The sequence below is a fragment of the Pristiophorus japonicus genome, chromosome 5 (assembly GCF_044704955.1).
Source record: "Pristiophorus japonicus isolate sPriJap1 chromosome 5, sPriJap1.hap1, whole genome shotgun sequence".
NCBI classification, from domain to species: Eukaryota; Metazoa; Chordata; class Chondrichthyes; family Pristiophoridae; genus Pristiophorus; species Pristiophorus japonicus.
Window position 1 is genome coordinate 256,880,781 of NC_091981.1, and position 13,225 is coordinate 256,894,005.

At 41.7% G+C, this 13,225-nt stretch overlaps 1 protein-coding gene across 4 annotated transcripts in view; it reads right to left on the minus strand.

The window, feature by feature from the left end:
* Positions 1 to 1,831: 1,831 nt before the first annotated feature.
* Positions 1,832 to 13,225, minus strand: part of LOC139264681 (ATP-dependent 6-phosphofructokinase, platelet type-like) — a 149,742-nt gene continuing 138,348 nt past the window's right edge. For 3 of the 4 annotated variants that reach the window (XM_070881570.1, XM_070881572.1, XM_070881573.1), the window contains 2 exons: positions 4,057 to 4,162; positions 1,832 to 2,443 (listed from right to left, as the gene is read on the minus strand). In XM_070881570.1, the coding sequence (XP_070737671.1) occupies positions 2,263 to 2,443; positions 4,057 to 4,162 (287 nt within the window). In that variant the 3' untranslated portion in view covers positions 1,832 to 2,262. The remainder of the gene's footprint in view (positions 2,444 to 4,056; positions 4,163 to 13,225) is intronic. The other variant, XM_070881571.1, reaches the window with a different exon arrangement.

Sequence of the window (13,225 nt, forward strand, 5' to 3'; positions counted from 1 at the left end):
GGGGTACTTAAGTTGCATGATCAGCCATGTTCATATTGAATGGTGGTGCAGACTCGAAGGGCCGAATGGCCTCCTGCACCTATTTTCTATGTTAATAAAAACATAAATAGGAACAGAAGTAGGTCATACGGCCTCTTGAGCCTGCTCCGCCATTCAATAAGATGGCTGATCTGATCATGGACTCAGCTCCACTTCCCTGCCCGCTCCCCATAACCCCTTATCGTTTAAAAAAACTGTCTATTTCTGTCTTAAATTTTTTCAATGTCCCAGCTTCCACAGCTCTGAGGCAGCGAATTCCATAGAATAAATTTCTAATCTGTCTTTTAAATAGGCGGCCCCTTATTCTAAGATCATGCCCTCTAGTTCTAGTCTCCCCCATCAGTGGAAACATCCTCTCTGGCATCCACCTTGTCAAGCCCCTCATAATCTTATACGTTTCAATAAGATCACCTCTCACTCTTCTGAATTCCAATGAGTAGAGGCCGAACCTACTCAACCATTCCTACCCCCTCATCCCCGGAATTAACCTAGTGAACCTTCTCCGAACTGCCTCTAAAGCAAGTACAGTATATCCTTTTGTAAATATGGAAACCAAAACTGCATGCAGTATTCCAGGTGTGGCCTCACCAATATCTTGTATAGCTGTAGCAAGCCTTCCCTGCTTTTATATTCCATTCCCTTCGCAATAAAGACCAATACCATTGGCCTTCCTGATCACTTGCTGTACCTGCATACTATCCTTTTGTGTTTCATGCACAAGTACCCCCAGGTCCCGCTGTACAGCAGCACTTTGCAATCTTTCTCTACTTAAATAATAACTTGCTCTTTGATTTTTTCTGCCAAAGTGCATGACCTCACCCTTTCCAACATTATACTCCATCTGCCAAAGTTTTGCCCACTTACTTAGCCTGGCTATGTCCTTTTGCAGAATTTTTGTGTCCTCTTCACACATTGCTTTTCCTTCCATCTTTGTATCATCAGCAAACTTGGCTACGTTACACTCAGTCCCTTCTTCCAAAGCGTTAATATAGATTGTAAATAGTTGGGGTCCCAACACTGATCCCTGCGGCATGCCACTAGTTACCAGTTGCCAACCCGAGAATGAACCATTTTTCCCGACTCTGTTCTCTGTTAGTTAGCCAATCCTCTATCCATGCTAATATATTACCCCCAGCCCAGTGAACTTTTATCTTGTGCAGTAACCTTATATGTGGTACTTTGTCAAATGCCTTCTGGAAGTCCAAATATGCCACATCCACTGGTTCCCCTTTATCCACCCTGTTTGTTACATCCTCAAAGAATTCCAGCAAATTTGTCAAACATGACTTCCCCTTCATAAATCCATGCTGACTCTGCCTGATCGAATTTTGCTTTTCCCAATGTCCTGCTACTGCTTCTTTAATAATGGACTCCAACATTTTCCCAACCACAGATGTTAGGCTAACTGGTCTATAGTTTCCTGCTTTTTGTCTGCCTCCTTTTTTAAATAGGGGCGTTACATTTGCAGTTTTCCAATCTGCTGGGACCTCCCCAGAATCCAGGGAATTTTGGTAAATTACAACCAATGCATCCATTATCCCTGCTGCGACTTCTCAATCTTCGATATTCAAGCAAATACAAGTCAAGTTTACGCAACGTGTCCTCATCCTTTAAGCTACTCTCGGCAGCCTTGCGTTGCCAATGTGTGTGCGTACATTCATACTGAGAAAGGACAATGTCTGTTATCCTCGTATGTGGGCACTTTCAGATTGAGAAAATCAGTGATATAAATCAGTGTAGGACCAGCCATGGCAATTTTATTTAAAGCTGGAGAAAAATAAACACAGTATCCTTCACTACAATACATTTATTGCATTGGTCACATAAATATATCTTTAGCTTTTTCACAATAAAACTATACTGTATCTTCGACAGGTGATCCACACAATAAATATACTACGGAAACGTTGTGCAAGGAAAAGCAATATATTGTGCCGTAAGGTTTTTATCCATGCAAGCACGATGATTTATTGTGTATGAACTAACAAAATGTTGACAAACCAATTGTTCCATCTTGTACTAGTAGCTAGAGCAGACTTGAAGGAAAGGTTACAGGTGGACTGCATTTTTTAAAATTTCTACATAAAGTGACGGTACAACACACTTAACCATTACAGGAACAAATTGGAAGTCACCATTATCCTCTGCTGGACAATATAAATGCGGCTGCTCTCACACAACTTGGGACAGATGCGTACATGACGGGTTTTATCTGGCCTACTTTTAAATAGCGCTGGCGTCTTTCAAATCTTGTGTACGCTGGCGGTCGACGTGCTCCATATGCCGGCGGTCAACGTGCTCCATTTGGCCAGCATCAGACACGTCAAAGCTGATCTTGTATTTAGCTAGAATCTTCATCAGTGGACGGAGCTTCAACCACCACTGCTCCTTTGGAATTCGGTGCCTGAAAATACAATCAATGTTAAACTACAAGTTCAATACTGTTCATAAAAGGTGTGTAGTTTTGCATTTCAAAGGTTCTTTTTCACCCCCCGCCCCCCCACCCCCCAATACTGTAACTTAAAGTATTTACAGCACGGAAACAGGCCACTCGGTCCAGCAGGCGTTTATGCTCCACATGAGCCTTCTCAGCCTCCTCTTCATCTAACCCCATCAACGTATTCTTCTAAATTGCCAAAGTGTTTGAACACCGACTCCGATTACATAGGGAACATTAGCCAGCTGTGTGCAATACAAGCTCTCAGCAGCCCCAACAGAGCTTTGAACCAGGAATCTGTTCTGTTGGATACAGTCTGATTTTAAGCACTGCGGGTCACAGGGGAACGTGACTTTTGAATGATAATGGTTTATTAGCTATGCTGGGACAGGAATCCCCTTTAAAATGTAGAACATATTGTAGTCAAGTGACGTCATAGAATCTTACAGCACAGAAGGAGGCTACTCGGCCCATCGTGCCTGCGTCGGCTCTTTGAAAGAGCCATCTTTCTTTAGTCCCACTCCCCTGCTCTTTCCCCATAGCCCCACAAGTTTTTCCTTTGAGTATATATACAATTCCCTTTTGAAACTTACTACTGAATTTGCTTCCACCACACTTTCAGACAGTGCATTCCAGATCATAACTCTCTGTGTGGTGTTTCAAAAAAAAAAATAAAGCCCTAAATACAACCAACAGTGATCACCTAAAGGAAGATCCTTTTACTTAAACATATTTTGTACTGGGATACAAAAAGTTCCACCTTCACCGGCTGGAAAATATTATAAATCGGATGAACTTTTAATGGTCTTTTCCTCTAATGAATTCAGGGTGGCTATTTAACTTATTCAGTTTGTCCACAATATTATGTAACTCAAAATAAAACATAAATGGTAGTGCAATCCCCAAATAAGTAAGAATTTGCATTTATAGAGCACCTTTAATGTATTAAAACATCTCAAGGCACTTCACAGATGCGTTACCAAACAAAATTTGACACCGAGCCATAATGAGGGAGGTGACCAAAAGCTTGGTCAAAAAGGTAGGTTTTAAGGGGTGTCTTAGAGGGGGAGATGTTTGGAGAGGGAATTCCAGAAATTAGGGCCTAGGCAGCTGAAGGCACGGCCCATCAAGGGTGATGCGATTAAAATTGGGGATTCACAAGAAGCCAGAATTGGAGGAGTGCAGAGATTTTGGACTTTAAGGGCGAAGGAGGTTACAAAGCTAGGGAGGGGCGAGGCCGTGGAGGCATTTGAAAACAAGGATGAGAATTTTAAAATTGAGTGTTGCTGGACCAGGAGCCAATGTAGGTCAGCGAGGACAGGGGTGATGGGTGAACGGGACTCGGATACAAGCAGCAGGGTTTTGGATGGGCTTACTTACGTTTATGGAGGGTGGAAAATGGGAGGCCGGCCAGGAGAGCACTGAAGGTCAAGAGGTAACAAAGGCATGGATGAGGGTTTCAGCAGCAGATGAGCTGAGACAGGAGCTGAGTCAGGCAATGTTACGGAGATGGAAAAAGAGATTGCAAATGTAAGATTCACCAACAAAGCTGAAGTCTTACAGAACTGAGTCATACTTACTGAAAATCGGTATCGTTCTTTAGGTCTACAACAGGCTGGAACACCAGGGTACGTCTACGCATGCCCAGTAAGCAGGCGGTGTCGTGACTATTTGCAAATACTCTCCCTGCATATTTTTAAAAAAACAAAATGAGTCAAACAAACCACACATAGATTTTGTTTTAAATTCATAGTTTATGTTTCTAAATGGAGCAAGATTGGAGAGGTTTAAAAAAGGTATCTAAAATGCAGACTCTAGCAAGTTCTATGCTGGAATACAAGATCAATAGTTGAAGCATGCAGAACATAATAGATATGTTACTTTCAAAAGCCCCCCATTCAAAAAAAAAAGTTGCTACAGCCAACACTGCAATCATATTCACTCATGGGGACTACTTCAAATTTTAGACCCGGTGTCCCCATGTCAGTCAAAATATTTGAAGTGTAATATCTGTTATAAGAACATAAGAAATAGGAGCAGGAGTATGCCTAAGCACCCTCGAGCCAGCTCCGCCATTCAATAAGATCAAGGCTGATCTAACTCAATACCACCTTCCTGCACTATCCCTTGATTCCCCCAGTGTCTAAAAATCGATCGATCTCAGCCTTGAATATACTCAATGACTGAGCATTAAGAGCCCTCTGGGGTAGAGAATTCCAAAGATTCACAACCCTCTGAGTGAAGAAATTTCTCCTCATCTCAGTCCTAAAAGGCCAACACCTTATCCTGAGACTATGCCCGCCCCCACCTAGTTCTAACATCTCCCGCCAGGGGAAACAGCCTCTCAGCATTTACCCTGCCAAGCCCTCTAAGAATTTTATACATTTCAATGAGGTCATCTCTCATTCATCTAAATGCCAGAGAATATATAGACCCATTCACTCCTCGTTATCGCAGTAGAAGCTGCATCAGTGAGGTAGTGCACGTGAACACAGGAGGTTCTACATTATATACTGACAAAGAAAAATATTAAAAATTAAATTCTAGCCATTAGGTAAAAGTTGTGAGGAGAAGAAATGATTCTACATTTAGTCCAAAGATACTTTCAGTTTTGTATATACCATACAATCACCTATGTTACCACACATCTACGAACACTTTATAAGGCAAGGGAATATACATTAAATGGCAGGACACTGATAACATAAGAACATAAGAAATAGGAGCAGGATTAGGCCATTCAGCCCATCGAGCCTGCTCCGTCATTCAATAAGATCATGGCTGATCTGATCATGGACTCAGTTCCACTTCTCTGCCCGTTCCCCATAACCCTTTACTCCCTTATCACTCAAAAATCTGTCTATCTCCACCTTAAATATATTCAATGACCCAGCCTCCACAGCTTTCTGGAGCAGAGAATTCCATAGATTTACAACCCTCTGCAAGAAAAAATTCCTCCTCACCTCAGTTTTAAATGGGCAGCCCCTTATTCTGAGTATGTCCCCTAGTTTTAGTTTCCAGTGGAAATATCCTTTCTGCATCCGCCTTGTCAAGCCCCCTCATTATCTTTTATGTTTCGATAAGATCACCTCTCATTCTTCTGAACTCCAATGTGTATAGGCCCAACCTACTCAACCTATCCTCATAAGTCAACCCCCTCATCTCTGGAATCAACCTAGTAAGCCTCCAATGCAAGTATATCCTTCCTTAAATACAGAGACCAAAACTGTACACAGTACTCTAGGTGTGGCCTTACCAATACTCTGTACAATTGTAGCAGGACTTCTCTGCTTTTATACTCTAACCCCCTTGCAATAAAGGCCAACATTCCATTTGCCTTCCTGATTACTTGCTGTACCTGTATACTAATATTTTGTGTTTCATGCACAAGGACCCCCACGTCCCTCTATACTGCAACACTTTGCAATTTTTCTCCATTTAAATTGTAATTTGCTTTTCTATTTTTACTGCTAAAGTGGATAACCCACATTGTACTCCATCTGCCAGATTTTTGCCCACTCACTTAGTCTGTCTATAACACTTGGCAGATGTTTTGTGTCCTCCTCACAGTTTGCTTTCCCACCCATCTTTGTCTCATCAGCAAACTTGGTTACATTACACTCGGTCCCTTCATCCAAGTCATCAATATAGATTGTAAATAGTTGAGGACCCAGCACTGATCCCTACGGCACCCCTCTAGTCACTGTTTGCCAACCGGAAAATGAGCCATTTATCCCGACTCTCTGTTTTCTGTTAGTTAGCCAATCCTCTATCTATGCTAATATATTACCCACTACCCCATGAACGTTTATCTTGTGCAGTAATCTTTTATGTGGCACCTTATCGAATGTCTTCTGGAAATCCAAATACACAACATCCACTGGTTCCCCCTTATCCACCCTGCTCGTTACATCCTCTAAGAACTCCAGCAAATTTGTCAAACATGATTTCCCTTTCATAAAACCATGCTGACTCTGCTTGATTGAATTATGCTTTTCCAAATGTCCCGCTACTGCTTCCTTAATAGTAGACTCCAGCCTTTTCCCAACGACAGATGTTAAGCTAACAGGTCTATAGTTTCCTGCTTTTTGCATGCTTCTTTTTTTAAATAGGGGCAATACATTTGTGGTTTTCCAATCCGCTGCGACCGCCCCAGAATCCAGGGAATTTTGGGAGATCACAATCAATGCATCCACTATCTCTGCAGCCACCTCTTTTAAGACCCTAGGATGTAAGCCATCATCCGCCTTTAGTCCCATTATTTTACCAAGTACTACTTCATTGGTGATAGTGATTGTATTAAGTTCCTCCCTCCCTATAGCTCCTTGATTATCCACTATGGGGATGTTTTTAGTGTCTACTACCGTGAAGACCGATACAAAATATTTGTTCAACGTCTCTGCCATTTCCCTGTTCTCCATTATTAATTCCCCAGTCTCATCCTCTAGGGAACCAACATTTACTTTAGCCACTCTTTTCCTTTTTATGTGCCTGTAGAAACTCTTACGATCTGTTTTTATATTTCGTACTAGTTTACTCTCAATTTAGCTTCTCATTTTTTTTGTTGTTCTTTACTGGCTTTTAAAAGTTTCCCAATCCTCCGGCCTCCTACTAGTCTTGGCCACATTGTATGCCCTTGTTTTCAATTTGATACCCTCCCTTATTTCCTTGTTAGCCACGGATGGTTATCCTTCCCTTGCAGTTTTTCCTTCTCAATGGCACATATTTATGTTGCGCGTTACGGAATATCACCTTAAATGTCTGCCACTGCTCATTAACCGTCCCATACTTTAATCTAGTTTCCCAGTCCACTTTAGTGTAGAGGAAGAAAGGGACCTTGGAGTGCAGGTCCACAGATCCCTGAGGATAGCAGGCCAGGTAGATAAAGTGGTTAAGAAGGCACATGGAATACTTGTTTTCTATGCCTCGGCTAATAAAGGCAAGAGCAGGGAGGTTACGCTTGAACTGTATAAAATGTTAGTTAGGCCACAGCTAGAGTATTGCATGCAGTTCTGGTCACCACATTACAGGAAATGTGTGTGCACTAGAGAGGGTACAGAGCAGATTTACGAGGATGCTACCTGGATTGGAGAATTTTAGCTATGAGGAAAAATTGGATGGGCTGGGTTTGATTTCTTTGGAACAGAGAAGGCTGAGGGGAGACCTAATTGAAGTGTATAAAATGATGAGGGGCCCAGAGAGAGTGGATAGGAAGGACCGATTTCCCTTAAGAGGGGTCGACAGCCAGGGGGCATAGATTTAAAGTAATTGGTAGGAAATTTCTTCAGAGGGTGGTGAGGGTCTGGAACTCACTGTCTGAAAGGGTGGTAGAGGCAGAAACCCTCACCACATTTAAAAAGTGCTTGGATGTGCACTTGAAGTGCCGTAACCTACAGGGCTACGAACAAGAGTTGGAAAGTGGGATTAGGCTGGATAACTCACTGTCGGCCGCCATGGACACGATGGGCCAAAATGGCCTCCTTCCGTGCTGTAAATTTCTGTGATTCTATGATTATAATTGGTGGTGTGAACCCTGGTAAACCACAAGGAGAAACACCAAGGAGGGCTGGCCTCCTGTGAGCCCAATAAGGGCTGATTTGAAAAATGGAGACCTGGTGATTGCACAAACACAGAGAATGCCCATGTTATGAAGTGCTTCTCCTGACTACAGACAGAAATGGGTCGATAACGGAGTCTTCAAAGTACTTACCTACTTCACGTGCAGAGAGCAGGAAATCTTGGAGGGAAAAAAGCAATGCTATAGAAAGAACAGTTTGACACTGACCCATGTCAATTGGCAGTCTGGAAATAGCACATCATGAAGTGCACAGTGGGCATCGTTATTGACAAGAAGTTATTTCCACCTGTTTGACTACTTGTGACACAGCATGCATGCAGATGGACTATAATAGCTCAGTGCATTCAGCAGGATACAAGAGGAACCACTACGTCTGATGGCGGATCGCAAGACATCTTGTCCTAATATTTCTGCATGTGGCTTGATGCCAAATTTTGTTTGAAAATGCTCCTGTGAAGCGCCTTGGAGCATTTTACTATAGTAAAGGCACTATATAAATGCAAGTTGTTGTTGTTGAGCAGCAGCTGTATCTCTCCACTGAAAATTAATATGTCAGACTGTAGATTATTGAATTGTTTTAACTTACCTTGGTTGGTGGGGGGCAGTGAAAGAGAGCGCAAGGCAGTTGGGAAATAGAATCAGAAGTAAAGCACATGTAGCAAACTTGACTTCAGTAATACACTGTGCCACAATCTATCGACTGTAATATTACAGGAGGGCTTTCAATTATGTGATGTACATGCTGAAGCTAAATAAAACTGGAATGCGGTCAAGGGTTTTATGTGTAGGTTTATCTCTTTGAATTTTGTGTTGATAATTCGTTCATGTGGCTAAATGTCATACGAGCTGGCCACACAGCTTTAACAAAGAACTTCCATGGTTTTGAAACCTGGACAGTATTTCCTAACTGGGAGTGAAAGCCATGTTGCTATAAAGCCAAGAAGGTCCCATCCACAAGTCATTTAATGACAAGACAGGATTGCAAAACTATGAGTCAAGAACTTCTCTCTGCTTAAAAGCTGCTGCTACTATTATTTCTGTTCTTATACAATATCCAATGGGTGGTAATTTGGCTGGAGCTTCAAAAAGAATTGAATAAAGGTTCAACTCAGAGGTTATCCACCAAGGAGGAATGAATTAATGTGATTTCCTCCATTCCTAACCAAGAATTGCTTTGTTTTTTACTACCAGTTTTCTTCTGCTGTCAATCTCACAGAACATAGCAAACCACAGCCATTGGTTCTCTGAAAAGGGAAGAACTGGTCTATGCCAGAAATGTACTGAAGTTCAATCGTCCCAGGCCTTCATCGGAATATCTACACCGCTAATGAGCAGAATAGTGTTCATGGAGCACGGCACAGGAAAATTTTAAAATGCAACACACAGTAAGTTCTTTCATGGCAAATAACTGTGTACATACGTTCCATTCTAGCATATTCACTACATTGATTTAGAGCCAGATATTTGAGTCAGTTTTTTTTAAAAACAAGTCATCAAATACCTCCAACAAGTTAGAATTCTAAGGTGGCACGATGCCTACAATTTATTTCAATGGGAACTCTGATTAGGGTAACACTAATATTGAACCATTAACTTCAAATGTAAAGTAACCACAAAGAAGCACATATCTGCAATGTTTAGATTGACAGTTTTAAATAGCTTTGTTTAAGCACACAGACAATGCAGAGCAATAATAAATCTGTCACTAACTTATCAATAAACAGAATCCATTACCTTCATCTATGCATTCCACGATGCCAGTGAGAGAAGCAAGAGATAGGTTAACATGACTATTTTGTGTTACACAAACTTTCTAGAGAATAACATAAGTTTTACACAGCAACTATTTGAGCTAATGTTTACGGGAAATCAAACTAAAACTACAACTTAGGGTAAACCTCGCAATTAAAATATTGGAACTTAGCAACCAGGTGGCAGATTGTAAGTTTTGACTGCTTCTCCCACTTGGGTGGGATTCTGACCACATTGTTGAATTAAGCAGGCCTTACTAGAGGACTAACATTTCTATCTCGAGGGCAGGAAAGTTACATCCACATCCTGGCCACATTTCAAATCGTGCCGCCTACCAAATGAAATGGCATCAGGTCAGATTAAGTCATGGAAATTCACAGCTCAGACCATCCTGCCTTCTAAGTTGTACGATGTTATGGCATGGTGTGCAACAGAAAAATCACTCACAAAACTGCAATTTGTCTAAATGTTAATTCCCAAATATTCACAAAAATAACGAGTCACTCTCTCCCTTTCCTCCCATTATTCCTCATCTAAAACTTTAGAAATATTCTTCAAAAGAATTTAGAAATGTAACTTGGTTCAGTTTTCCTAAATAAAATACTGACATCTACAGTGATGCATGGGAGTACAGCACAAACTCACAACGTGCTACTAGGGTGTACAATTATGATGCTTCACTCTTCTTTAACCCTCTGACACACTGATAAGGCATCATCTGCCCACTAATATTTAGCTTCTACCCCCAAATCATAAATGCCGCATTTACATTGGTGACTCGGGTAGCCTAAAATCAAGGTAGCAATTCAGGGCCCTCACATTTTTGAACTCTTTAAACGATACAGCAAAAAGGACATTGGTGCAGTAACTTGTAGTCCTCACTGACATCCTCAGTTGATGGCAAGTACACTTCCATAGTGTAAAGAAGGTGGCTTACTTGCTTCTGGAGCCACAAACCATCACCTTGCGAAAGTGGTTTTGTTCTCGGCCTCCAGGTGATATATCCCAGGGTATAGTGCTGGGATTATCATTGTGTTCTCATCACAGGCTGGCTAAACTTTCAGCCCACCCATACAGGTCAGCAATGTGGTATTCAAATCAACAGTTTGTACACATCTTTTCCCCTGACATCAGGGAATGTCTGTGGCCAGAAACATTCACCAGTGACCTTTGAGCTAATGTAGTTATTTTGGGATTACCATCAATGCTCAAAATCCACTGGAAGCAGTTCTACAATGCAAATGGCAAATAAAAGGCTTCCATGAGGCCAGACACTCATTTAAAAGGGTACGGAATCCAGTCCCAAGGCTTGAATTTTCATTATTACAGGGCTAGAGGTGGGACAGCATTGTTCATTTCACCTTGGATCTGATTCTAATCCACAATTCACACCCTATTAACCCTTCAAACTGAGGTAGGCTAATGTACTCTTCAACAATTGAACTTTGTTCTAGGATTTGACTCCTACATATTAGCTTGGTGCCTAGTGTCACTGCTAACTCTCTTAATGCAGTTACCCACTCAGTGTACTATAGCCATGCTTAGCTTCGCAAAGCCTTGTGAGCCAGGTGCACTACACATCCTGCCGAATTACACTTAGGTGCCAGAACTAACATGTTGATACTTATCTGGCTTCACTAGCTGCTCCCTGGCCTCAGATATACTACATTACTCGCATGACTAAATTCCAGTACTATCTTTAATAATCTAGTCTTTCAGAACTGATGAATTGAATATAACCCCCTCTTTGTCTAGGACTATTCTTTTCACAGTCAGGTTTTTTTTGTGAAACATTAATACTATGAAACAAGTCAACTCAGAGGATTACAGAGATTTTGTGTATTTAAAATGAAAATTATTAGATTTAATTTTAATGAATGCTACGCTTTAATAAGAACATTTTGTTATATACCACACTTAAATGAAAAAAACACTAATTAATGAAGGACAACCATTATCTGAGCTGAGAGATTACAAGGTACTTATAACCTGTCAGAGAGAACAGAAGGCTGCAGCCTTGCTACTGATTTTTGTTGTGCAAAGATCTTTCCGAGGCCTTCACTGTCTTATTTACAGAGCTGCATACCTAATATATTAACATGATAGGTATCGACAGATCATGCATTCAGGGAACTACTTTCTTTCGGTTCAAGCCAGAAAAATTCATATTCCCTCAAAGTCTGACCATCTAATGTATGCAGATTTATTTTTCTCGATATACACCTGCAAATTTACCACTATTCTTTTGGCAAGAGATGACTACCAACAAATTTAATTTTAGTTGTGCATAACCCAAATAAGGTTACTATTGTACAGATTTGTCTGTACACATTGTTGTGGACATTGTAAACAGCAGTGTACTTCCACAGTTTGATTCTGGAATAACTGAATAAAAACAGCTAGAGTTTTGTTTAGAATTAGGAACCAAGATGACGGGTTATTGGGCCCAAATTTGGCCCTCTGGTTTTTTCCACGCACCTCCGAGTCCCCCCACCGACCTTTTACCACCAAAGCAGCGCCGCAAAAACTCCCTGCGATCATGACAGATTCTCGGGCCATCTGTCGAGCTGGCATGGCATACAATGAAGAGAGGGGGTGGAGCTAGGTCCGTGCTGGCCGCGCAGAGCCGGAAGGCGGGCGGGGTCTGATCTGAGTGACTGAGCGTGCTGGCAGCACACGCATGCACGTTGCAGCGTTCGCGCATGCTCAGTAGGGCACTAACATTGGCAATTGGCCATTTTTAAAGGGAGAACCTCGGAGTTTCGGATGCCTGATTGATGTTTTGAAAGCTAGAGGAGTGGTGTTTGGAGTATTCTGCAAGAAATCAGCTGCTAAACTTCCACAAGGAGTGCTGCATAGGTGAGAATCATTCATTGCTGCAAGGAAAATAAGGACTTTGTGTTTTTAAAAATCACTGAGTGTCAATTCAATAGAGCAATGCAACACTGTGCCCCAAGAATAAAGAATTTCATGCATCAAGAAGTGGAGGTACTAGTGAATGTAATCGAGGAAAGATGGCAGGAGCTGGATACGAGCAACAGAGGTCGCGCAAAAGTGCCACCCAAAGAAATTAATAAACATTGGAACAAACTTGCAGAAGATTACTACGCAGTGGTGAATACCACGAGAAATGGAAGGCAGCGTAAAAAGAAATGGCAGGACCTTGGTCAAGCAGTTAGTTTAAGTAATATTTTCATTTGTCAATGGAATTGCATCTGTAAATGTGACCATCTGTATACGTCCCACCCAGCAGAAAGGCACCCTCTCTAACAAGTTATGTTTTCATCTCTGCAGAAGAAATTGGCCCACAACAAAAGGGAAAGAACTCAAACAGGAGGAGGCCCGCCAAATCTGCACCCACTGACACCCTTGGAACAGAGGGTCGCTGCTTTGATGGGTCCTGCCTGGAAAAAAGCAAT